This window comes from Scardinius erythrophthalmus, assembly GCF_964197995.2.
Source record: "Scardinius erythrophthalmus genome assembly, chromosome: 16".
NCBI lineage: Eukaryota > Metazoa > Chordata > Actinopteri > Cypriniformes > Leuciscidae > Scardinius > Scardinius erythrophthalmus.
This window is the reverse complement of record NC_138236.1, coordinates 25,894,992-25,911,882: the sequence shown is the minus strand read 5'-3', so window position 1 is coordinate 25,911,882 and position 16,891 is coordinate 25,894,992. Positions and strand designations below refer to the sequence as shown.

The window sequence follows — 16,891 nt, the reverse complement described above, 5'->3', positions numbered from 1 at the left end:
CTCAACTGCTAAACTATGAAATGTTCTTTCAGGAAACAAATGATCAGTTTATTTTTTAAAGCATATTACAGTTATATGCCACTTTGTTTGAACAGGGATGACATTATTCCCTGAAAACATAATACTTTATATCTTTAAAGTTAAAAACCTATATTATGTACATTGTAGGAATTATGTACATTGTTATAACCTTGGGTGTTCCATCCTATTTTAAGTAGCCATGTATAATTCATGATCCTGAATAAAATTATCACAATTTGTTAAAGGAAAAGTTCACAATTTGTTAAAATTTGTCCTTTTAGCATCTTGTGTCCTGGAGCACAACAAACTCCTCTTTCTCCACGAGTCTGCAGTCAGACAGAATTGATATTCCATGTTGAAAAGAACCGTATTTCTCACCGAGTCTTATATCCAGCTGTCCTTGCTCCTCAGTGAGATAACTCACTCATAAAGAGGAAAACGGACGGTGGTCCACACCCCACTTCCAAATTATAAGAGTCTTTTCAAGACGCTTACATAAACACTTTGCATAGATGCTCACTTGGAGCAGGTACTGCATTTGGCGGTGCCATTTGCAAGAAATCCTGAGATATCCAAGGAGCTCTGTTGGCACAATTCAGCATCATCCACGAGTCTTTCTCAGGGTGTGGAGTACCCTGACATGGGTACCCGCATCACCCTTATCAGCTCGAGTATATCCACAAAATAAATAGAAACTTCCCACATAAGTCCAAAGTTCTTGAAGATTTCTTTTTTACACAAGACTTTAAAGTAACACTAAAAAACTGTGGTAGAATAAGTCTGCCTGAGAACCTTGAAGAATGTACATGTGGCTTCACAACGCAGCTGTAGCAATTTTCATGGTGTCCAGCAGGTTGCGCTTTCTTGTTTTGTCGCTGACTATTGTCTCCAGGTGAGACTCGGGGGCCCATCCACGCTGCCTGTCTGACAGACGGGTTCCTTCCACCCAGCCTGAAGGAAAGGGAGAGAATTCCATTAAAGGCATTTTTGTCAAAACATCCACTTGCAATTCAATACGTCAGCTTGTAACACAACATTAGCATCATGCCTGGCATTTCTAATAGGAACTGGTTTTGGCAGTAGATCCTAAGAATAAACATACAGTATGCTCAGTGGAGTATCAATTCATTTATCAGTATTGTCAAGTCTCCTTTATTTACATAGCGCTTATACAATACAGATAGTTTCAAAGTAGCTTCACTTGGGAAAATAAACAATCAATGATGTAAACAATCTCATGGACAAATTCTGCTGTAAAGCAACTCTACAGAAGACAATATTATTCAACTCAAGTCAGTGTTGATTCATTTCAATTCAATAGCGGCGTAAAATTAATCAATTATGAAATGAGTTCAATTCAGCAATAAGTACAGAACACAGTGGTGTCATTCAGTTCAATTCAGTTAAAGTTTTGTTCTCAGAGTACAGTCATATCGATAATATTGCTGAATAAGTGTATTTAATTTGTGTGTCTTTTAAACCCCAACTAAGCAAGCCAAAGGCGACAGTGGCAAGGAACCCAAACTCCATCAGGTGACACTGTACAGGACACCTCATCAGATTCAGTACTACAATTATATCATAATCAATGTGTGGGCGAATATGCCCGTTTACATAAACTGTGGCAATTGGGAATGAAATCTAGATGTGAAAGAATGTTTATCACACCTGATGACTCTCTAGGGAAAATGACAACAGGGGTTCTACAACAGGGGCATTCAGTCTTGCTCCAGCAAGGCCACCTTCCAGCAGAGTTTTGCTCCAGGCCTGATTAAACACTCCTGAACTAGCTAATCGAGGGCTGCACCCGAAATCATATACAGTATGTGACAAAAGAAGTGTTCGAATTCACAGCACTCATAAAAAAGTAGGCAAAAATGACCCGGATGACCTACTACTGGCAAGGTTCTGAAGTGTGCATACTTTACTATCCCATAAGGCCACGGGAGAGGACTTATAAATGGCAGAGAAGCGACGTAACTGACGCTGGTAGGTCACATGATAATGACAGCATGGCAGATGTAGTACATCCGAATTACATTTATACTAACACACATTCATACTATAAAAACGTACTTTTTTTGACGGTCATAAAGTAATCACTTTTTTAAAATAAGTACTTTAAAAATAAGGCCCTCCGCGAGCAGGATTGGACATATAGAAAGTACTTTTTTAGTGGTTGCGAAGTAATCACTTATTTAAAATAAGTACCTACTACTCAAGAGAGTACGCAATTTCGGACACAGCCACTTAGTTCAGTTAAAGGAGCCTAAATGAGCTGATGCTCTGAATCAGGTGTTAAGGGTGACGACAAAATGTGCAGAGTGATGGGACCCCAGAAGCTGTGTTTAAAATCACCCCATAAACCCTCGTTCACTATTCCCAACATTACTCCACTAATATAGGAGTAAATGAAAACGAGTGAGCAAATTTGGACACTGCGTGCGCTGAAAGCACTGCCGCTTTTGCATAGTTTTTGCTTGCGGTTTAATGGTAGCTCCAGTAGTAATGAATAGATTTACTATGAACTCTGACATGGAAAATCGGTATTAAAAATGTTACACCCGGATGATATTATGATATTACGCTGTAGCCACATTGGACCAGCGGTTTAGAAAATGGATGGATGGATGATTCACTGGCGGGCGCCATATTTTGGCGAGACCCGGGAATTCATTCAACCCTCACAGTGCATTATGGGTATTCTCTGGCCGTTGAGTGTAAATCAGTTGTACACTCGTAATTCTGATGCATTATGGGATTGAATGAATGCCCTCGATAACGTCCACACAAATGGCGGACGTATAGGGGGTGATTTTGAACACAGCCCAGGATTGAAACCCACTGCCTTAATCAAACATGCCAGATTCAATTCACCATCACGTTAGAGCAGGGTTGCCCAGCTCTGGTCCTGGAGGGCCACTGTCCTGCAGAATTTAGGTGTTCGACTTGAATCTGCGCTGCACAGACCAATCAGTGTATGACATCAAAGTACAGCGTGAGCGATTAGAGAGCAGACGGCGTTCTAATCGCTCTTGTGATTACCTTTTAACTCAATCCTCAATCAAACACACCTGAAACCTAACTCTTTAGGATTGTTTGAAAATTACAGGCAGGTTTGTTTGATTAGGGATGGGACTAAGCTCTGCACAGTGGCCATCCAGGACTGAAGTTGCCCATTCCTCCATTAGGAGAGATTTGATATGTCAGATAAGGGAGACATCCTAAATGTGCACTGTTGGGAGTAGGCTCCAGGAACAGGGTTGTAAAACACTGATCTAGATGGCTTGAAGCAACAAGCTGAGGACAAGACCATTCAATTCAACCGGTGGAGCCGGGAAACACAGACAATGCTCGATAGTCTGTTTTAGCTGACCAGGCGAGATAAGAGCCAGTGAACCTTCGCAAATGTTGTTAGGACTTGTAGAATCATCGCAAAAAGGCATTTTCCAGACTATGTTCTGGAGGTCTTTAGTAGTAGTTCTTAGTATAACTAAGCCAAAAGATGTTGCTCTAAATTTGTAGACTGTCACTTACCCCATACATTGGTATAGATGATGAATATGATCTACAGTACATGAACTGACTTGAAAAAGCTTAGGAAGTTGTTTCTTGGATCATAGACCACTACAAAGAATTGTCCCATATCTCTTTTTGTTCATGGTCTACACTGCAGAATTCTGAAACAACATCAGCTTATATTACTAGTTCCCCAAAATCTCATCTGCATCAACAGTAGAGATTAGTCTCATAAGTCTCATAATGTTGGTTATATACTTCCAGTGGAAGTTCCAAGACTAGACAATAACTGTATGTACTATACAAAAAGGCCAATGCAGGCTCTGCAGGCAATTCTGTACATCACCAGCATGACATGTTCTGAAGATGAACGAAAGTCTTACAGGTTTGGAACGACATGAGGGTGAGTAAATAATGACAGAATTTTCATTTTTGGGTGAACTAACCTTTTAACTTTAGGTTGCTCCAGAAGAACTGGCCTTGTAACTGTACATTAATCTAAACGATGTAATGTTCAATAGTAATGTTTTGCATGTGGTAGTGTACTGTTGTAGAAACCAAACTGAGCTGGCCTCAGATGTAGCGATAGAAAAATAAATTCTATTCATGATGCTTTAGAAAGACTCATCTTTCCTTTATGTGTTTAGCGTTATTACTCACCATCACTACTCTGCTGGTGAATTAACAGAACGTCAGCTTTCTCTAAACTGAGTTCATCTGGCTGCTGGGCGACAAAGGCTCTGATGCACTGCATTTGTGAATAGTCTGCAAATGGGAAAAGAGAGAAATTCATATTGTTAGCATTAGAATATTTATTTTGAAATTGCAAGAGCAGGAAGTGGAACATACCCTGAACTGCACCGAAGTCAATCTCAGGATAAGGACGTGAGAGTGCTGATATCCAGCGCAATTTATCAGCTCTGAGAGAAGATGGGTACAGATTAGTTATGCATCATTCTGCTCAACCAGATATCAAAACAATAGACTGCCTGACTGAACTTCATGCTATGCAATATAGTTTTCAAAGTGACAAATTTTACAAATGACGAAACCCTACAGCAGGGATGTCCAATTCTGCTCTTGGATGGCCACTTTCCTGAAGAGTTTAGCTCCAACACATTTTGAATTTGAATTTGAAAGTTTCTAGTGATCCTAAAGAGCTAGTTTGAGTTTGTTTAATATAGGGTACGTTTGATGACGACAATGACGACAATTTAAAATGAGTGTATCATTCATAAATCTGTAAGATCTTACCTTCATGCTGTGGAAATACAAAGCAGAAGACAGAACACAACGAGCGCAGCACTGAAAAGGGGCGGAGCTACATAAGGTCTATAGACTAAACATTTTATACACATGCACATGACGTTACAGTTTTCACAACTCTAGTCTGGTTTCCATTACAGATTAGCGCAAAACTTTTGCAATATTTTCTAAATGTTGATAAAAACGAATTCAGAATGACGGCGTTTTCATTAACCGATATTATGCGACTCTTTCCTCTCTCGATAAGTCATTCCAAAAATTAAGGCAACGGATGTTGGTAGTTTTCTGTCCGGTCGACTTTTATGTACGCCAGGTGTTTCCATTTCAGTTTTTCAAAATATTCATTTTTTCGAATTGCTTGAAAAAAAAAACATGCAAACGTAAAATTTTTTTTTAAAAATGGACAGCCTTTGAAAAATAAATGAACGCGTCTGTGCAAATAAAAGTACATTTATGCATAGTGCGGCCTCTCTCCTACTTTATGCATTCTAATTATCCAGGCCAGCACTCTTAAAGTTTAATAATATATGCATTGAGTGAAGCCTGCTCCTATCCTCACTTACTAGTGGTGTCTGAAACCATAGTGGACGTTATTGAGTGCACTCCTTCAATCCCACATTGCACTGCAATAACGAGTGTACAACTGATGTACGCTCAACAGCTGTCCGAATTCGCTCACACATTTTCATTCACTCCTTCAATTGAACTGTATTAGTAAACTAACGTAGGGAATTGTGAATGAGGGTTTAGGGGGTGATTTGCGGACCAGACAAAGTTGTCTGCGATTCTTCCTATTGTAAGGTCATGCAATGTGTAACCCCCTGTCTCTGATCCATTGTGCAATGTGCACGCATCAGCAACTGAATGCTACCCCAGACAGTCGTGCAGTGTGAAAAGAACAGTGATCTGACGACTTTGAAAATCGTGCAATGTGAACTCGGCATAAGCTAGAGCTAAACTCTGCTGGAAGGTTCCCCCAAAGAGCAGGACTGGACACCCCTGCCCTACAGCCTTGTGGACTTCACTGGCATGCGCACACGGCAGCCATTGCATGAGACTTACTGGGTTTCTGTCTTCAAAAGCAGGGCTATTTGCGACATGTGCAGACGGAACAGGTTTTTCTGTAAGGAATGCAGTTTAAACCTGCAGTTCTCAACCCGCAGCTCTGACACAGGAACATGGTCGATAACTGTAAACCTACCCCCTCTGCAAAAAGGAAGTTAGCAAAGTTATGCAGCATGAATATTAAATTTTTCAAAGAATATGAATGACAATTGAAAAATGGATGTTAATGAAGGTCAAACTTACTCCTTCCACAAAGAGAGCAGGAGATAGTCGTTAAAAAGGTGCATGTAAACACTTCTTTCATCTTCCCTGTCTCTCAGGGAAAAGTCTCTCAGTTCAGTCACAGGTCCCTCTCGTACCAGTCTGCGGGACTGACTGATCAATGGAAGAGTCTAACAGACACAAATAAAATACATTATTATAAATATCATTATTTATTTGGCATTCAGCACAAATGAAGTTGCTTAATGCGTCATGCTCACCCTACACTCAAAGTCAACTTTGGCATTGAGAGTCACAAGTGACTCAATGTTCTTCATTTGAGAGATACTTTCATTACTTTCCTGGATCATCTGTAAAGCAGCAAAAGAAGCATGGGACAGTGGTAAGAGAGAGAAACTTAGATAACTGATAAGAAATTCCAATGCAGAGATGTGGGTGACATAACCGCATTGTTTCAAGTACATAAAAAGTAGTCTCACCTTTTCAAGTAGTTTCATGGCCTTAATGGCCTGTGCTTCATCCTTGGTCTTTGGTGCGGTTCTCTTTACTATATTCTACCGATAAAGAAAAGAGAGCATCGATGATCATGTTGATATACTATTGGCTTATTTGGACAACATTTAAACAAGAATGTGAGAGGCAGATTTAAACGGGACCGATGAAGACATTACCTGCACTAGCAGTTTGAGGCGAGTGATCCTTTGGAACGGCAGAATGAGGAAAGATCGTAAAGGCAGTCGTTGGCAAACCGGGTTACGCTGTAACTTTTCCACAACTCTACGGAATTCATGACTCTCGTCCCTATGAGAGATGGTGGAAAGAATCAAAGAAATCGTATGGACAAGAATAAACGAAGAAAAGCACATTTCCACTTCAGACAATTGCAAACAAATACTCACATTAATCTTTGATATGTCTTGTCCTGATATGATTGGTTGGTAAGGTATGGCACATAGACGTTTCGGAATTGTGGACAGTGTTTGATAATGATGTCGCAGACGGTAAAGTTCATTATGTCCTTCTCTACTGTTTCTTCCAGGTGAGACAGAAACCTAAATTAAAAAAAGCATATATTAGTGGCATAATTCAGATTTCAGAGCAGACATTTTAGAACTGACTCCAGGGTGTTGTCAGAGTTCAACTGGAAAATGATTGGCTGGAGATGAAGATTTCATGCAAGTTTAGGGAGTCAAAGTTGTCAAATGGTGTCAGCAGCACACACAGCAGATGTAGAGAACTGAACGTTTTTCTTCAGTAATTCTGTTATTGTTCAGTGACATGATTCTAACCTGTGACTGATGGCTCTAACATCATTTAGCCTGGAGAACAGCCAGTTTTTGTCTTGTGAAGACAGGATAACATTGAGCTGCTTGGACATGACAAAGTTCTCCACTACGATGTCCAAACTGCGGCAGTATGATGCCTCAGAGGTCACGACCTCAAACCTCACCTGAAAAATACAGATTTGTTATGGTTATGTCCTTACTAGTAAAAATCAATATCTCACAATGTTGTTTTATATCTTATTGACAAACCTTTTTTTAACAATTGCCTTTTTATTTTTACTATGAGGGCAGAAACAGAATTCCATGTTGTCCAGATAGTGTATACAGTGGACACTTAAGTCAAGCTTAAATATGTATGAATTCCATGGCATTTGATAACAAAATATCATAGTGGATTATTTTCTGTAAACAAGTGAGTTCACTTCAGTTCCCCCCAAGATGACTGTTTTGTTGAAAAGCATGCCTGTGCTTTGTCTTTAAAATATATGGCACTTGGTTTGAAACGTTATTATCTAGCATAATGGCATTCATATATTTTTAAGTTTATGACTTAGGGCACTTTTACACAACAACGATGTACTAAAAGCGGGAAAGTTTATCCTTTGTGTTTTTCGCGAACAGATGACAATGTTCTCACAATGATCACATGGATCCGCGAATACGATTAATTCGCTCTATTCTGCTGCCAGGCCAGTAGTTGGCGATGTCAATTTAAGCAATAAGTCCCGCGAAGCGTCGTGCCCAACAACGCCCCTTAGCTGTTCTAAATCCACTGTAAAACAGCTTATTGCTTTTATAAAACGGTTACTCCATAAAAATATTCATTATCATATTTATTTTATTCAGCAACAAAAAATATACGTTATAACCACTGATCTATATAGAATGTCATTATATAGATCAGTGGTTATCACATTTATTCCTCTGCCAAGCAATGTAGTTCCAAAGAGGTTGCCAAGCAACACATGCAGCAACAAAGAATCACAAACGGCAGTTGCGCAGTAATACTAATGTAATGCGGTCACAGGTGTGTGTTTGTTGAGTAATTTACAACGGCTTCGAACGCGGCTCAACCAATCAGAATCAAGGACCGGAACTATCCGTTTTATATTTGTAAAGAATTTTTATAATTTTAATAGTTTTCAAAAACTTGCACTTTGAAACCCGTTTTCAAAAGTTTGCTTTCAGGCCAAAACGTTGTTATCATGTAAATAATAAAGCGCATACAAAGTTTTCCGTTGAAAACGGTGTCATGTAAATGCCCCTTAGTGTGTCAAAATACGTTTTATGGCAATGTTAGGTGATACTGAATCAATAATTCTAAGTTACCTCCTGCAGACGTCTCGCATCTTCAGTGAGTTCCCCAAAATCTGGGCTGCTCCTCACTCCCGGGAGCTCCTGCCACAGTGTGGGTGAGGATGCAGAGATGGACAGGTGAGGGGAAGGGGGTCTGTTTGTGGATTGCTGAGGCACATTAAGACTTTTAAAGGGGTTGGTTTGAAACAGAGTGTGGGGATGTAGGATGACTGGAGGGAGAGGTGGGAGAGGTCTGTGTGATAGCTTAGGGGAATGATTTGGAGAAGAAGATGAACGGATATTGAGATTATCTCCACTTATTGATAGAGAATCGGTATGAGACAGCAGGATCTCTCGGTTCTGGACCACCTCACTGTATTCCTGATACAACTGAGAGTCTGCAAGAGAAAGAGACAGAGATATCATCATCTATATGGTTCTAGAGCAGTGGTTCTTACCTAGAAAATCTTACCACATTTTATATTGGATATCACTGTAAAAAGTGATCAGTTGACTTAACTTTTAAAAAAATGGGAAAACCCATTGGTTTATTTACTTAAAGTCCCCCTGTGGTGAAAATGTCTATTTATGTATGTCTATGTGGTGTTTTTAATATGCTTAAAGACAAATCATGTGCAAATTCATAAGTCAACACCATTGCTGAGTATTTTCTCCTTTAAACTGCGGTGAACCAAAGACAGTCCCAAAATTGCTCTTTGAAATCGCTGGTGTCTCTGACGTCACAAACTACCTTGTAACCAATCACGTCAAAGTGTGATCGTCAACGAGTGGATCTCTGAGCTGGTGTGATTGAGTGGAGGCGTGGCTAATTTGCATATTTACAGAACTGCATATACTAAATGAGGCAAGGGTGTGGAGTTACATTCAAGCTATTTTAAGGCATGAAGATATTTTTAAAGGAAAAAAACGTCTAAATATGTCATTTTGGTGATCAAAGTTGAGTTTTAAGGGAGACAGTTACTGACTACAGGGGGACTTTCATTTTAAAGCACTTTTTACAGTGAGGTACTAAAATAAACAAATAAACAAATGTCCTTAAAATCAAGCAATGCCATTTTACCAGGAACTTCATAAGCAACCAATAATTCGTACAAAATACATTGTGGTTGGCACAAACCAGCCATGTTTATTTTCATTGCAGGTGATCTCGTGTTTAATGCAGACTGGGTAATATCTTTCACCTTGGGTTGTTTTGTTCATGATTTTTGAGGATGAGGGCATGTCATGCAACTTGCCTATGCTGGCATTAGGCATAGCCTTTACCAAAAAACAGCTGAATTTGCACCAAAATTATGGGAAGTGTTTTCTCCTGCCTTTAAAACGTGACTAAGTCTATTTAATTTGTTTTAAATTGTTTCAATTTAAAAAAAAAAAATTTTTTAACAATGCATAACTTTATGTTTAGTTGCATTTTGTATTATTTGGATTTAGCATTGTTTTTTTCCTGCTTTCCACAACCCTCCCCAGGACAGACTGGGGTTACAAAGAAAAACAATGGCAAATAATACAATTATAATCATAAAATCATGTCTAGTTAAGATACAGCAAAAGGCAAAAAAAAAAAAAAGCTAAACCAGTTTATCCACCAGTTGAGAAACATTAGTTTAGAGAAAATCACAAGATGTCAGAGTACAGTAGTTTGCGAACAAGTACAGCAGGTCAGTAAATTAAAATAGCTAAAAAAGATGTACAAGCTCAAACATCCATAAAAACATTTTTTTTTGTAATACTAAGTTAGTATTTGCAGCTGTTTATCTGCAGTTCCAAGTAATGTGCAAGCACAAACGTGTTCTTTGCCTTGAGGCCTAGCAAAGTAGCATAGTTAGGAATGACAAAACTTTCACTGCTCTGAACATCTTAACTGTAACCCATAAAGAACCATAGATGTTGCACATTAAAGCCAGTTACAATCATATTATGTACACTACAGTACAATAAGTACAGAGGGGCACGTAAAATGGTTCGTCATGTCAACAAAAAAAGGGATTTGTATGTGTCTTTGTAATGTTTTAATGAACTTTAAAATACTAATCATCTGTTTTATAACCATGTACATATACATTGTCGTGTACATGTAAAGATCAGCCATGTGTTACATTCCAAGAAAAGAAAAAAACAGACACTTACTAAAGAATTTAGAATTCCTCTTTTTTGTCCTCCCGAGTTTTCTGAAAGTAAGACAGAGAGAGAGAGCAAATGATAACTGAGATATTATGGACATTTGTAAGACTTTCCACAAACAGAATACTGCCAGAGGTGATGGACTGCATTAAGACCCTATATGTGGTTGGTAACCCCTATTTTGGAATATGGGACATACAGTATACATGCTGTAAAGTCTGGTTCTCCTACCTTAGATCCATTTCACTCCAGGTGGAACTTAATTCATCCTCCTCACCATCTATACGACCAAAACACAGAAATCAGCACATAACACAATGCTCTTATTTGGCATCATACTTCTTAATCTTCCCTTAACCAAGATAGAATTAGAATTTAAGCAGCCGAAAACAAGTAATATGTCAACTCAAGCAAAACACATGTTGTACATAAGGAAATGCTTCAAAATCTTGCTTTCCAGTGAATAACTGAACATAGACTAGACTGTAAGACCTCTGATGCAATTCAACAGCTCTAATGGAAATGTGGCAATAAACTAATAATAACCCTATTGCAATCAAAAAAAAAATTCTGAAGAAAAAAACAGGAAAAGGTACTGTGGGAGGACTTGTTAGTTATTACATGAGAGTGGTTTAGTTTGTGAAACAACGGAAATCTGGCAGTTCATAAGTCTGCCTCTTCCAAGAAATGCTGCTGTTTAAGGAGTCTTGAGTGGTCATGACTCCAACCCCCGCAAGAATCCCCAGGAGCTTCTAGGCTATTAAAATGAGACCACACACACACAAAAAAAAGTACACGAATTTCTTAAAAATAGTCCTAAAAGTTGACCCTTTCTCAGGACTAGTTTACAATCAGTTGTATGTTTCTATTGTCATCAAAATCTGTATTTGGCTAATTATGTCAGGCACAGTCATTGGACATTTTTAAATCAATTCCATGGCTGAAAAATATAAATAAAGATCTAACAGTCTCAACATACCTGTCAGTGAAATGTTAGGGATTCTCAATTGCATGACAGGAAAATAAACCTGACCCGCCCATATTGACACTTATTTATGGGAAGATGACTCATGGAATTCTGTGTTACACTCTTGCATAAGCACATTTAGTCTCTCTACTTGACATTACAGCACTGGTATATTAACTTTGATAGAATAGGTTGAGCAAGTGGGTCATTGAATGTCCAATTTAGCCTTCTTATGTTAATTCTCCTCTCACCTGATATGTTGAATATTCTCGTCCTGCGGTCCCTTCCAATTTCTTCTCCCTCTTCCTCCTCTTCTTTCTGATTCTCTTCATCTTCTTTGGTTTTCTCCACTGCCTTTCGAAACCCTCGCCTCTTTATGCGAGACTCATTCCCCAAATCTTGAAAACTACTAGAGCTCTGAACGCCTTTCTTTATAAAATCTTTCTTCTTAGAAACTTGTTCTTCTACCTTCCTGTCTGCCTCTCCTTCTAAGGAAACCATGTGCTGGAGAGAACTAGGATCAAGCCGGTCTTGTTCCGCACTCAACTCTCTCTCCGTCCCTCCCTGTCTTTCTCCTCCCTCTGTTAGTTGTTCCTCTTCCCTTGATTTGTCCATTTCTCTCTCACCCTCTATTTGTGTGTTGGTTTGCATGTCTATGTGTGTAACACTACCTCTTGTATTTTCTGTGTCCACCGCATTCAGACCCAGGATCTCTTTCACCACGTTCTTGGCCCATCTAAGATGAGGAGCCGTAGAGCATCGCTTTCGTTCCTCGGTTGTGCCCCATGTGTCATCTGAATCAAATTGCTTCACGGTTTCTCCAGTAGCTTCTTTTTCTCCTCCTTGTAATGTGTCTTCAATATGAATTTCTGGAGCCCCATGACCATTATCCTTGCATGGCCCTAAAGTTTCAGGAGGCTGTGTTGGGAAGAGTTGGGTGCCTTGTTCTGATGCCTCACTGGAAATAATTGTTTGGCCTTCCAGTGATGTTACACCCTCTTTTGCCAGGTCATTAATTTCTGTTCCCTCCCCTTTGTCTTCCTTAGGAGAAAGAGTGAGGTCATCCATCGCACTTTCAATGTCTTGTTCACTGTGTTCAACCTTTTCAAATGCATTCGCAGTGCTCATTTCACCTTGGTTGTCCACATCATGACTTGAATGCTGATTGGCTGCTTCCTCAACAGTAGCATCTACATATGCATTCTGTTTGGTTTGGGACTTGGGAAGGGTTTGACCAATCACACAAAAAACTTTTAGGGGTCCTTTTGGAGCCCTAGGATCTGCTCTCTCGTGCAATGTTTGGTTTTCCAGTTCTTCATCTTTTCTGATCTCTCTGCCCTCAGCAGTTTCATCTTGAGCAACTCCACCATCCCAGAATTCTTTGCAGTCTTCAAAATTCTCTTCCTCAGCATCATCCCCACCACTGGAGACTGTCACAAATCCATCTTCTGCTGACATCATTCTGTCTTTCTCTGGTTCCGATTCTTCCTCACTTCCTTCCTCATTATCCAAGTACTCGTGTCTATTGTTTTTTTCCTGTTCCTCTCTGCCTTCCTCTTCCATGTTATCGGTCACATTCTCTGTTTCCATCTGCCACTCTGTTTCCAGGGCTTCACTTTCACAAACCACGTTCCCTTCCATGCTTTTCTCCTCACTTTCTACATCCACATCCCTCATAAACTCCCCAGCCCTTTCAAGTTCTCTATACTTGTCCTCAAGGCTCTTTTTCTTGTTTTCTTTCTTTCTCTCAGGTTCTTCTTCTTTACCAGTTGTCTTGCTTTCTTTGTATCTTTGGTTGTACCTCTCTCTAGCTCTCTCTCTCTCTGTGTACTCCTTTTCTAAATGGGATTCTTTTCTCTCACTTCGAGGTTCCAGCCACATTTTCCGTATCCTGATCTTAGCTTGCTTTGTAACTGCTTCCTCAGCAGCAAAGCGTTCACCCTTCTCTTCTTCCCTCAGTGCACTCTTTACTTCCTGCTCTTCCTCTGTTCTTCCCGTCAGTTTCTCTTTATCAATCTCAGTGTTTTCTCGTTCTCTGTCATTAGGGTTCTCTCTCATTTCCCTCCCTTGTTCATTCTCGACAACACTTCCTGAAATCAGCTCTTCACTACTTTGTCTGCTCTTCTCTATTTTACTTCTCTCTTTCTCTACGTTCTCTCTCCTCCGCCTCTCCCTCTCTTCAATCTCTCTTTCAGAATACCAATCCCTCTCTCTTATCCTTTCTCCATCTCTAGACCTTACTCTCTCAGTTGTGTATGAGTATGCATCTCTGTGCATTCTTTTCTCTTTGGAGTCTCTAATTTTATCTCTTAGTTTATCCGTCTCTCTGAGTCGTTCCAAATTTTCCCCTTTTGGATCACGATAACCTGTTTCCCGGTAATCTCTTTCTCTTGGCATCACCATGTCTTGCCTTCCCTCTGCTTCTCTATCTCTACGTCTGTCTCTCTCTCTAATTCTGTGTACCCTTCGATCTGCATCGCTGTCTCCTTCACTCTTGCAGAGTTTGTGTCCATGTTTAGCATCCTCTTGTCTCTTCCTTTCCTTAACCCTGTCTCCATCACTGTCTCCTTCGCTTTTTGTATCTCTTTTATTAGATCTCTCCCCCTCTCTCTGTCTCTCAGTCCTCATTTCCCTATCTGAAACGCTCTCTATCTCTCGTTCCATGAGTCGAGGATAATACCTGTCTTCTCTGTCTCTTTTTCTAAGTTTGTCTCTCTCTCTGTCTGTCCCTCTTTCCCTAATGCCTGAAAGGTCAACATCCCCTGGGTAACTTTCTCTCCTTCTTTCTTTCCTTCCAGAGTCAAACTCTTTTTCTCGTTCCCTTCGTCTCTCTGGCTCCTCCTTTATGGGCCTTCTCATTTCATTTTTCGTCAACTCCTCCCTGTATCTTGTGTTTTCTCTTTCACTCTGTGTGTCCATTTCTCTGTATCTCCTTCTTTCCCTCTCTCTTTCATTTTCATACAATATGTCTTTCTTTCTTATTAAGTGATGCTCCCTTTTATATTCTGAAAGTGGCATCCTTCCATCTCTATCTTTGCTTGGTTTTGTCATTCTTGGAAAAGTGTCCCCTTTTCTCCTCTCATTGTCCCGGTCTCCATATTCAGCATGTTCTGACACTGATGATTTCCCATTTGCATGTCGATCTCCATCTCTCCGCCTGGCTCTTTCTCTCCAGTCAATCTCTTCATCTCTTCTTCTAGTTGCAGGAAATTTCTCCCTACCCTTAGTCCAATCATATGAGACTGGCTCCATTTCTCTTTCTTTGTCTCTTGGTCTGTCCATGTTTTGATGTTTCCAAGTCTCTTCACATAGGTCTCCTTTGCTGATTAGCTGGTCACGGTTTTGCGTTGATTGACACAACCTGTCTAGTGCACCTTAAGAAGACTCTATTTGCACAGTGTCTTGAATGGCCCAAATAGTTTGACAGGTTTCCATGTCAAAATAGAGAACCTATAAGGGGTGAAATGTTGTGAAAAGTCAAAAAATAAACCAACCAAAATTCATATTCCAAGAGGATCAAAGTCAAACATATTCTGGGAAATCTTTAAAACTTCAGAGTATCTTGTTGCAACATGTCAGATATACATCTTGGCAGCTTACACAGTCACAATTAACGTGGCCTGGCATTTTCTTGCACCATACACCACCAGATAAGTTACAACACAACAGAAATATACAGTTCTTGTCAAATAAGTCACTTCAAATCAGTGTTATGATGCATAATAGATATTGACAATTATACTAAACTTATACACTCCTATAAACTAATTTAACTTATAAGAACTGTCACACTATGAAATATTAATGCAGTTGATATGCAAAACAGCCTGATTGACAGTTCAGCAAAATGAAAACGAATCAGTGCTTACAAAGAATGTAGTTGAACCAACCACTGCCCTATGCTATTCTTGTATCTTGTTCAGAGGTATTTCAAATAATTCATGCATAGGAAGAGCCAAAACACTATTAAGAGGGGTTGAAGGAACACAGCTTCAACAAAGCTGACTCATGTCAAGATGTAATGAATTATATTAACGCACAAAAGCTTTAACAAATTCTACAGCATAAACACAGATACATATTCCCAAGCATGACAAGGCAATATTTGCCTGTGATGTTGACATGTTTGTTTACAAGAACTGTTTGTTTTACTAAAGTTGATAGAAGAAAAAGTTTTGGGAATAATGCAGAGGACTCACCTGAGAAGTGTCTTGGGGGACGCTTCTCTGTCTCTCCCCCTCTTTTTCTTCGCTTTCCAGACAAAGTGAAGCTAGCAGGAATTGCACAACTCTTAGACATTCCACATATCAGTGTTTGCTCACTGAGAGAACCAAAGTCAAGTGAGATAAATGATCTACTGAAAATACTGATATAATTATCCGGCCTGTGTCTGTCCTACTTAATCTGGTCATGTAATCAAAAATAGTTTTCAGCACAGTAAAAGTTCTCACCGTGTTCCTCTATCTTTTTTTCTGTTTCTCTCTCTCTCTCGTCCCCTCCTCCCGCCCTTCTCAAATTCCCAAACAAGTTTGAACAGATTGACACTTATCTTCCTCCCTCCTCCTGTTTCTGTGTTCCTTACACTTTTCCCCTCCAGCGCTGTCTTAAAGAGGCATCCAAAAGTACACGTCTGTTTAAGCTTACACGCAGCTTTTCTTTGCTTCTCATAAACTCACAGTAGACTCACAGTGATTGCGTTACAGCTTGTTCCAGTAATTCAGCCCTTCACTCACCTCACCCTCACTGGCACTGCATGCTTCTGCCTCACAGAAACAGGAAGTTCACAGTCTGCTTCTCTCTTCTGTGCTGTGATTGGTGGAGTTGAAGATGCTGGGTGTGTCTTTTTTCTCAGGTAAAGGCATGGGAAAGAGCGAGAGCAAAGGGGGAGGGGCGGACAAGTATGAGTGTGTCCATACACCGTAACGTCGTCAGCAGCTTACGTAACACACAAAAAAAGTTCTCAGAAAAAGCTGTAAAAGACAACAGGAAGCACATATGACACATTAGGAAGAATAAATTGTAAAAAATAAAAAAAAATAAAAAATGTTTTGATGTTCTATAAAACTTTAGAAATTTACTTCTTTTTGCTCTTTATGTGCAAAGCCCT

At 39.7% G+C, this 16,891-nt stretch overlaps 1 protein-coding gene across 2 annotated transcripts; it reads right to left on the bottom strand.

The window, feature by feature from the left end:
• Positions 1-29: 29 nt before the first annotated feature.
• arhgef5 (Rho guanine nucleotide exchange factor (GEF) 5) lies at positions 30-16,584 on the bottom strand. Of its 2 annotated transcripts, none has more exons than XM_081387766.1 (15): positions 15,984-16,584; positions 12,036-15,234; positions 11,049-11,097; positions 10,824-10,864; positions 8,709-9,073; positions 7,383-7,543; positions 6,993-7,145; positions 6,765-6,894; positions 6,573-6,647; positions 6,354-6,443; positions 6,115-6,263; positions 5,869-6,012; positions 4,390-4,460; positions 4,201-4,305; positions 30-972 (listed from the first exon to the last, which is right to left on the bottom strand). In XM_081387766.1, the coding sequence occupies exons 2-15, from the start codon at positions 15,064-15,066 to the stop codon at positions 836-838; spliced, it is 4,701 nt and encodes a 1,566-aa protein (XP_081243892.1). In that variant the 5' UTR covers positions 15,067-15,234; positions 15,984-16,584; the 3' UTR covers positions 30-835. The 2 variants fall into 2 exon arrangements, with proteins under 2 accessions (XP_081243892.1, XP_081243893.1); XM_081387767.1 differs by having other exon boundaries at positions 12,456-15,234.
• Between the last annotated feature and the right edge of the window lie 307 nt (positions 16,585-16,891).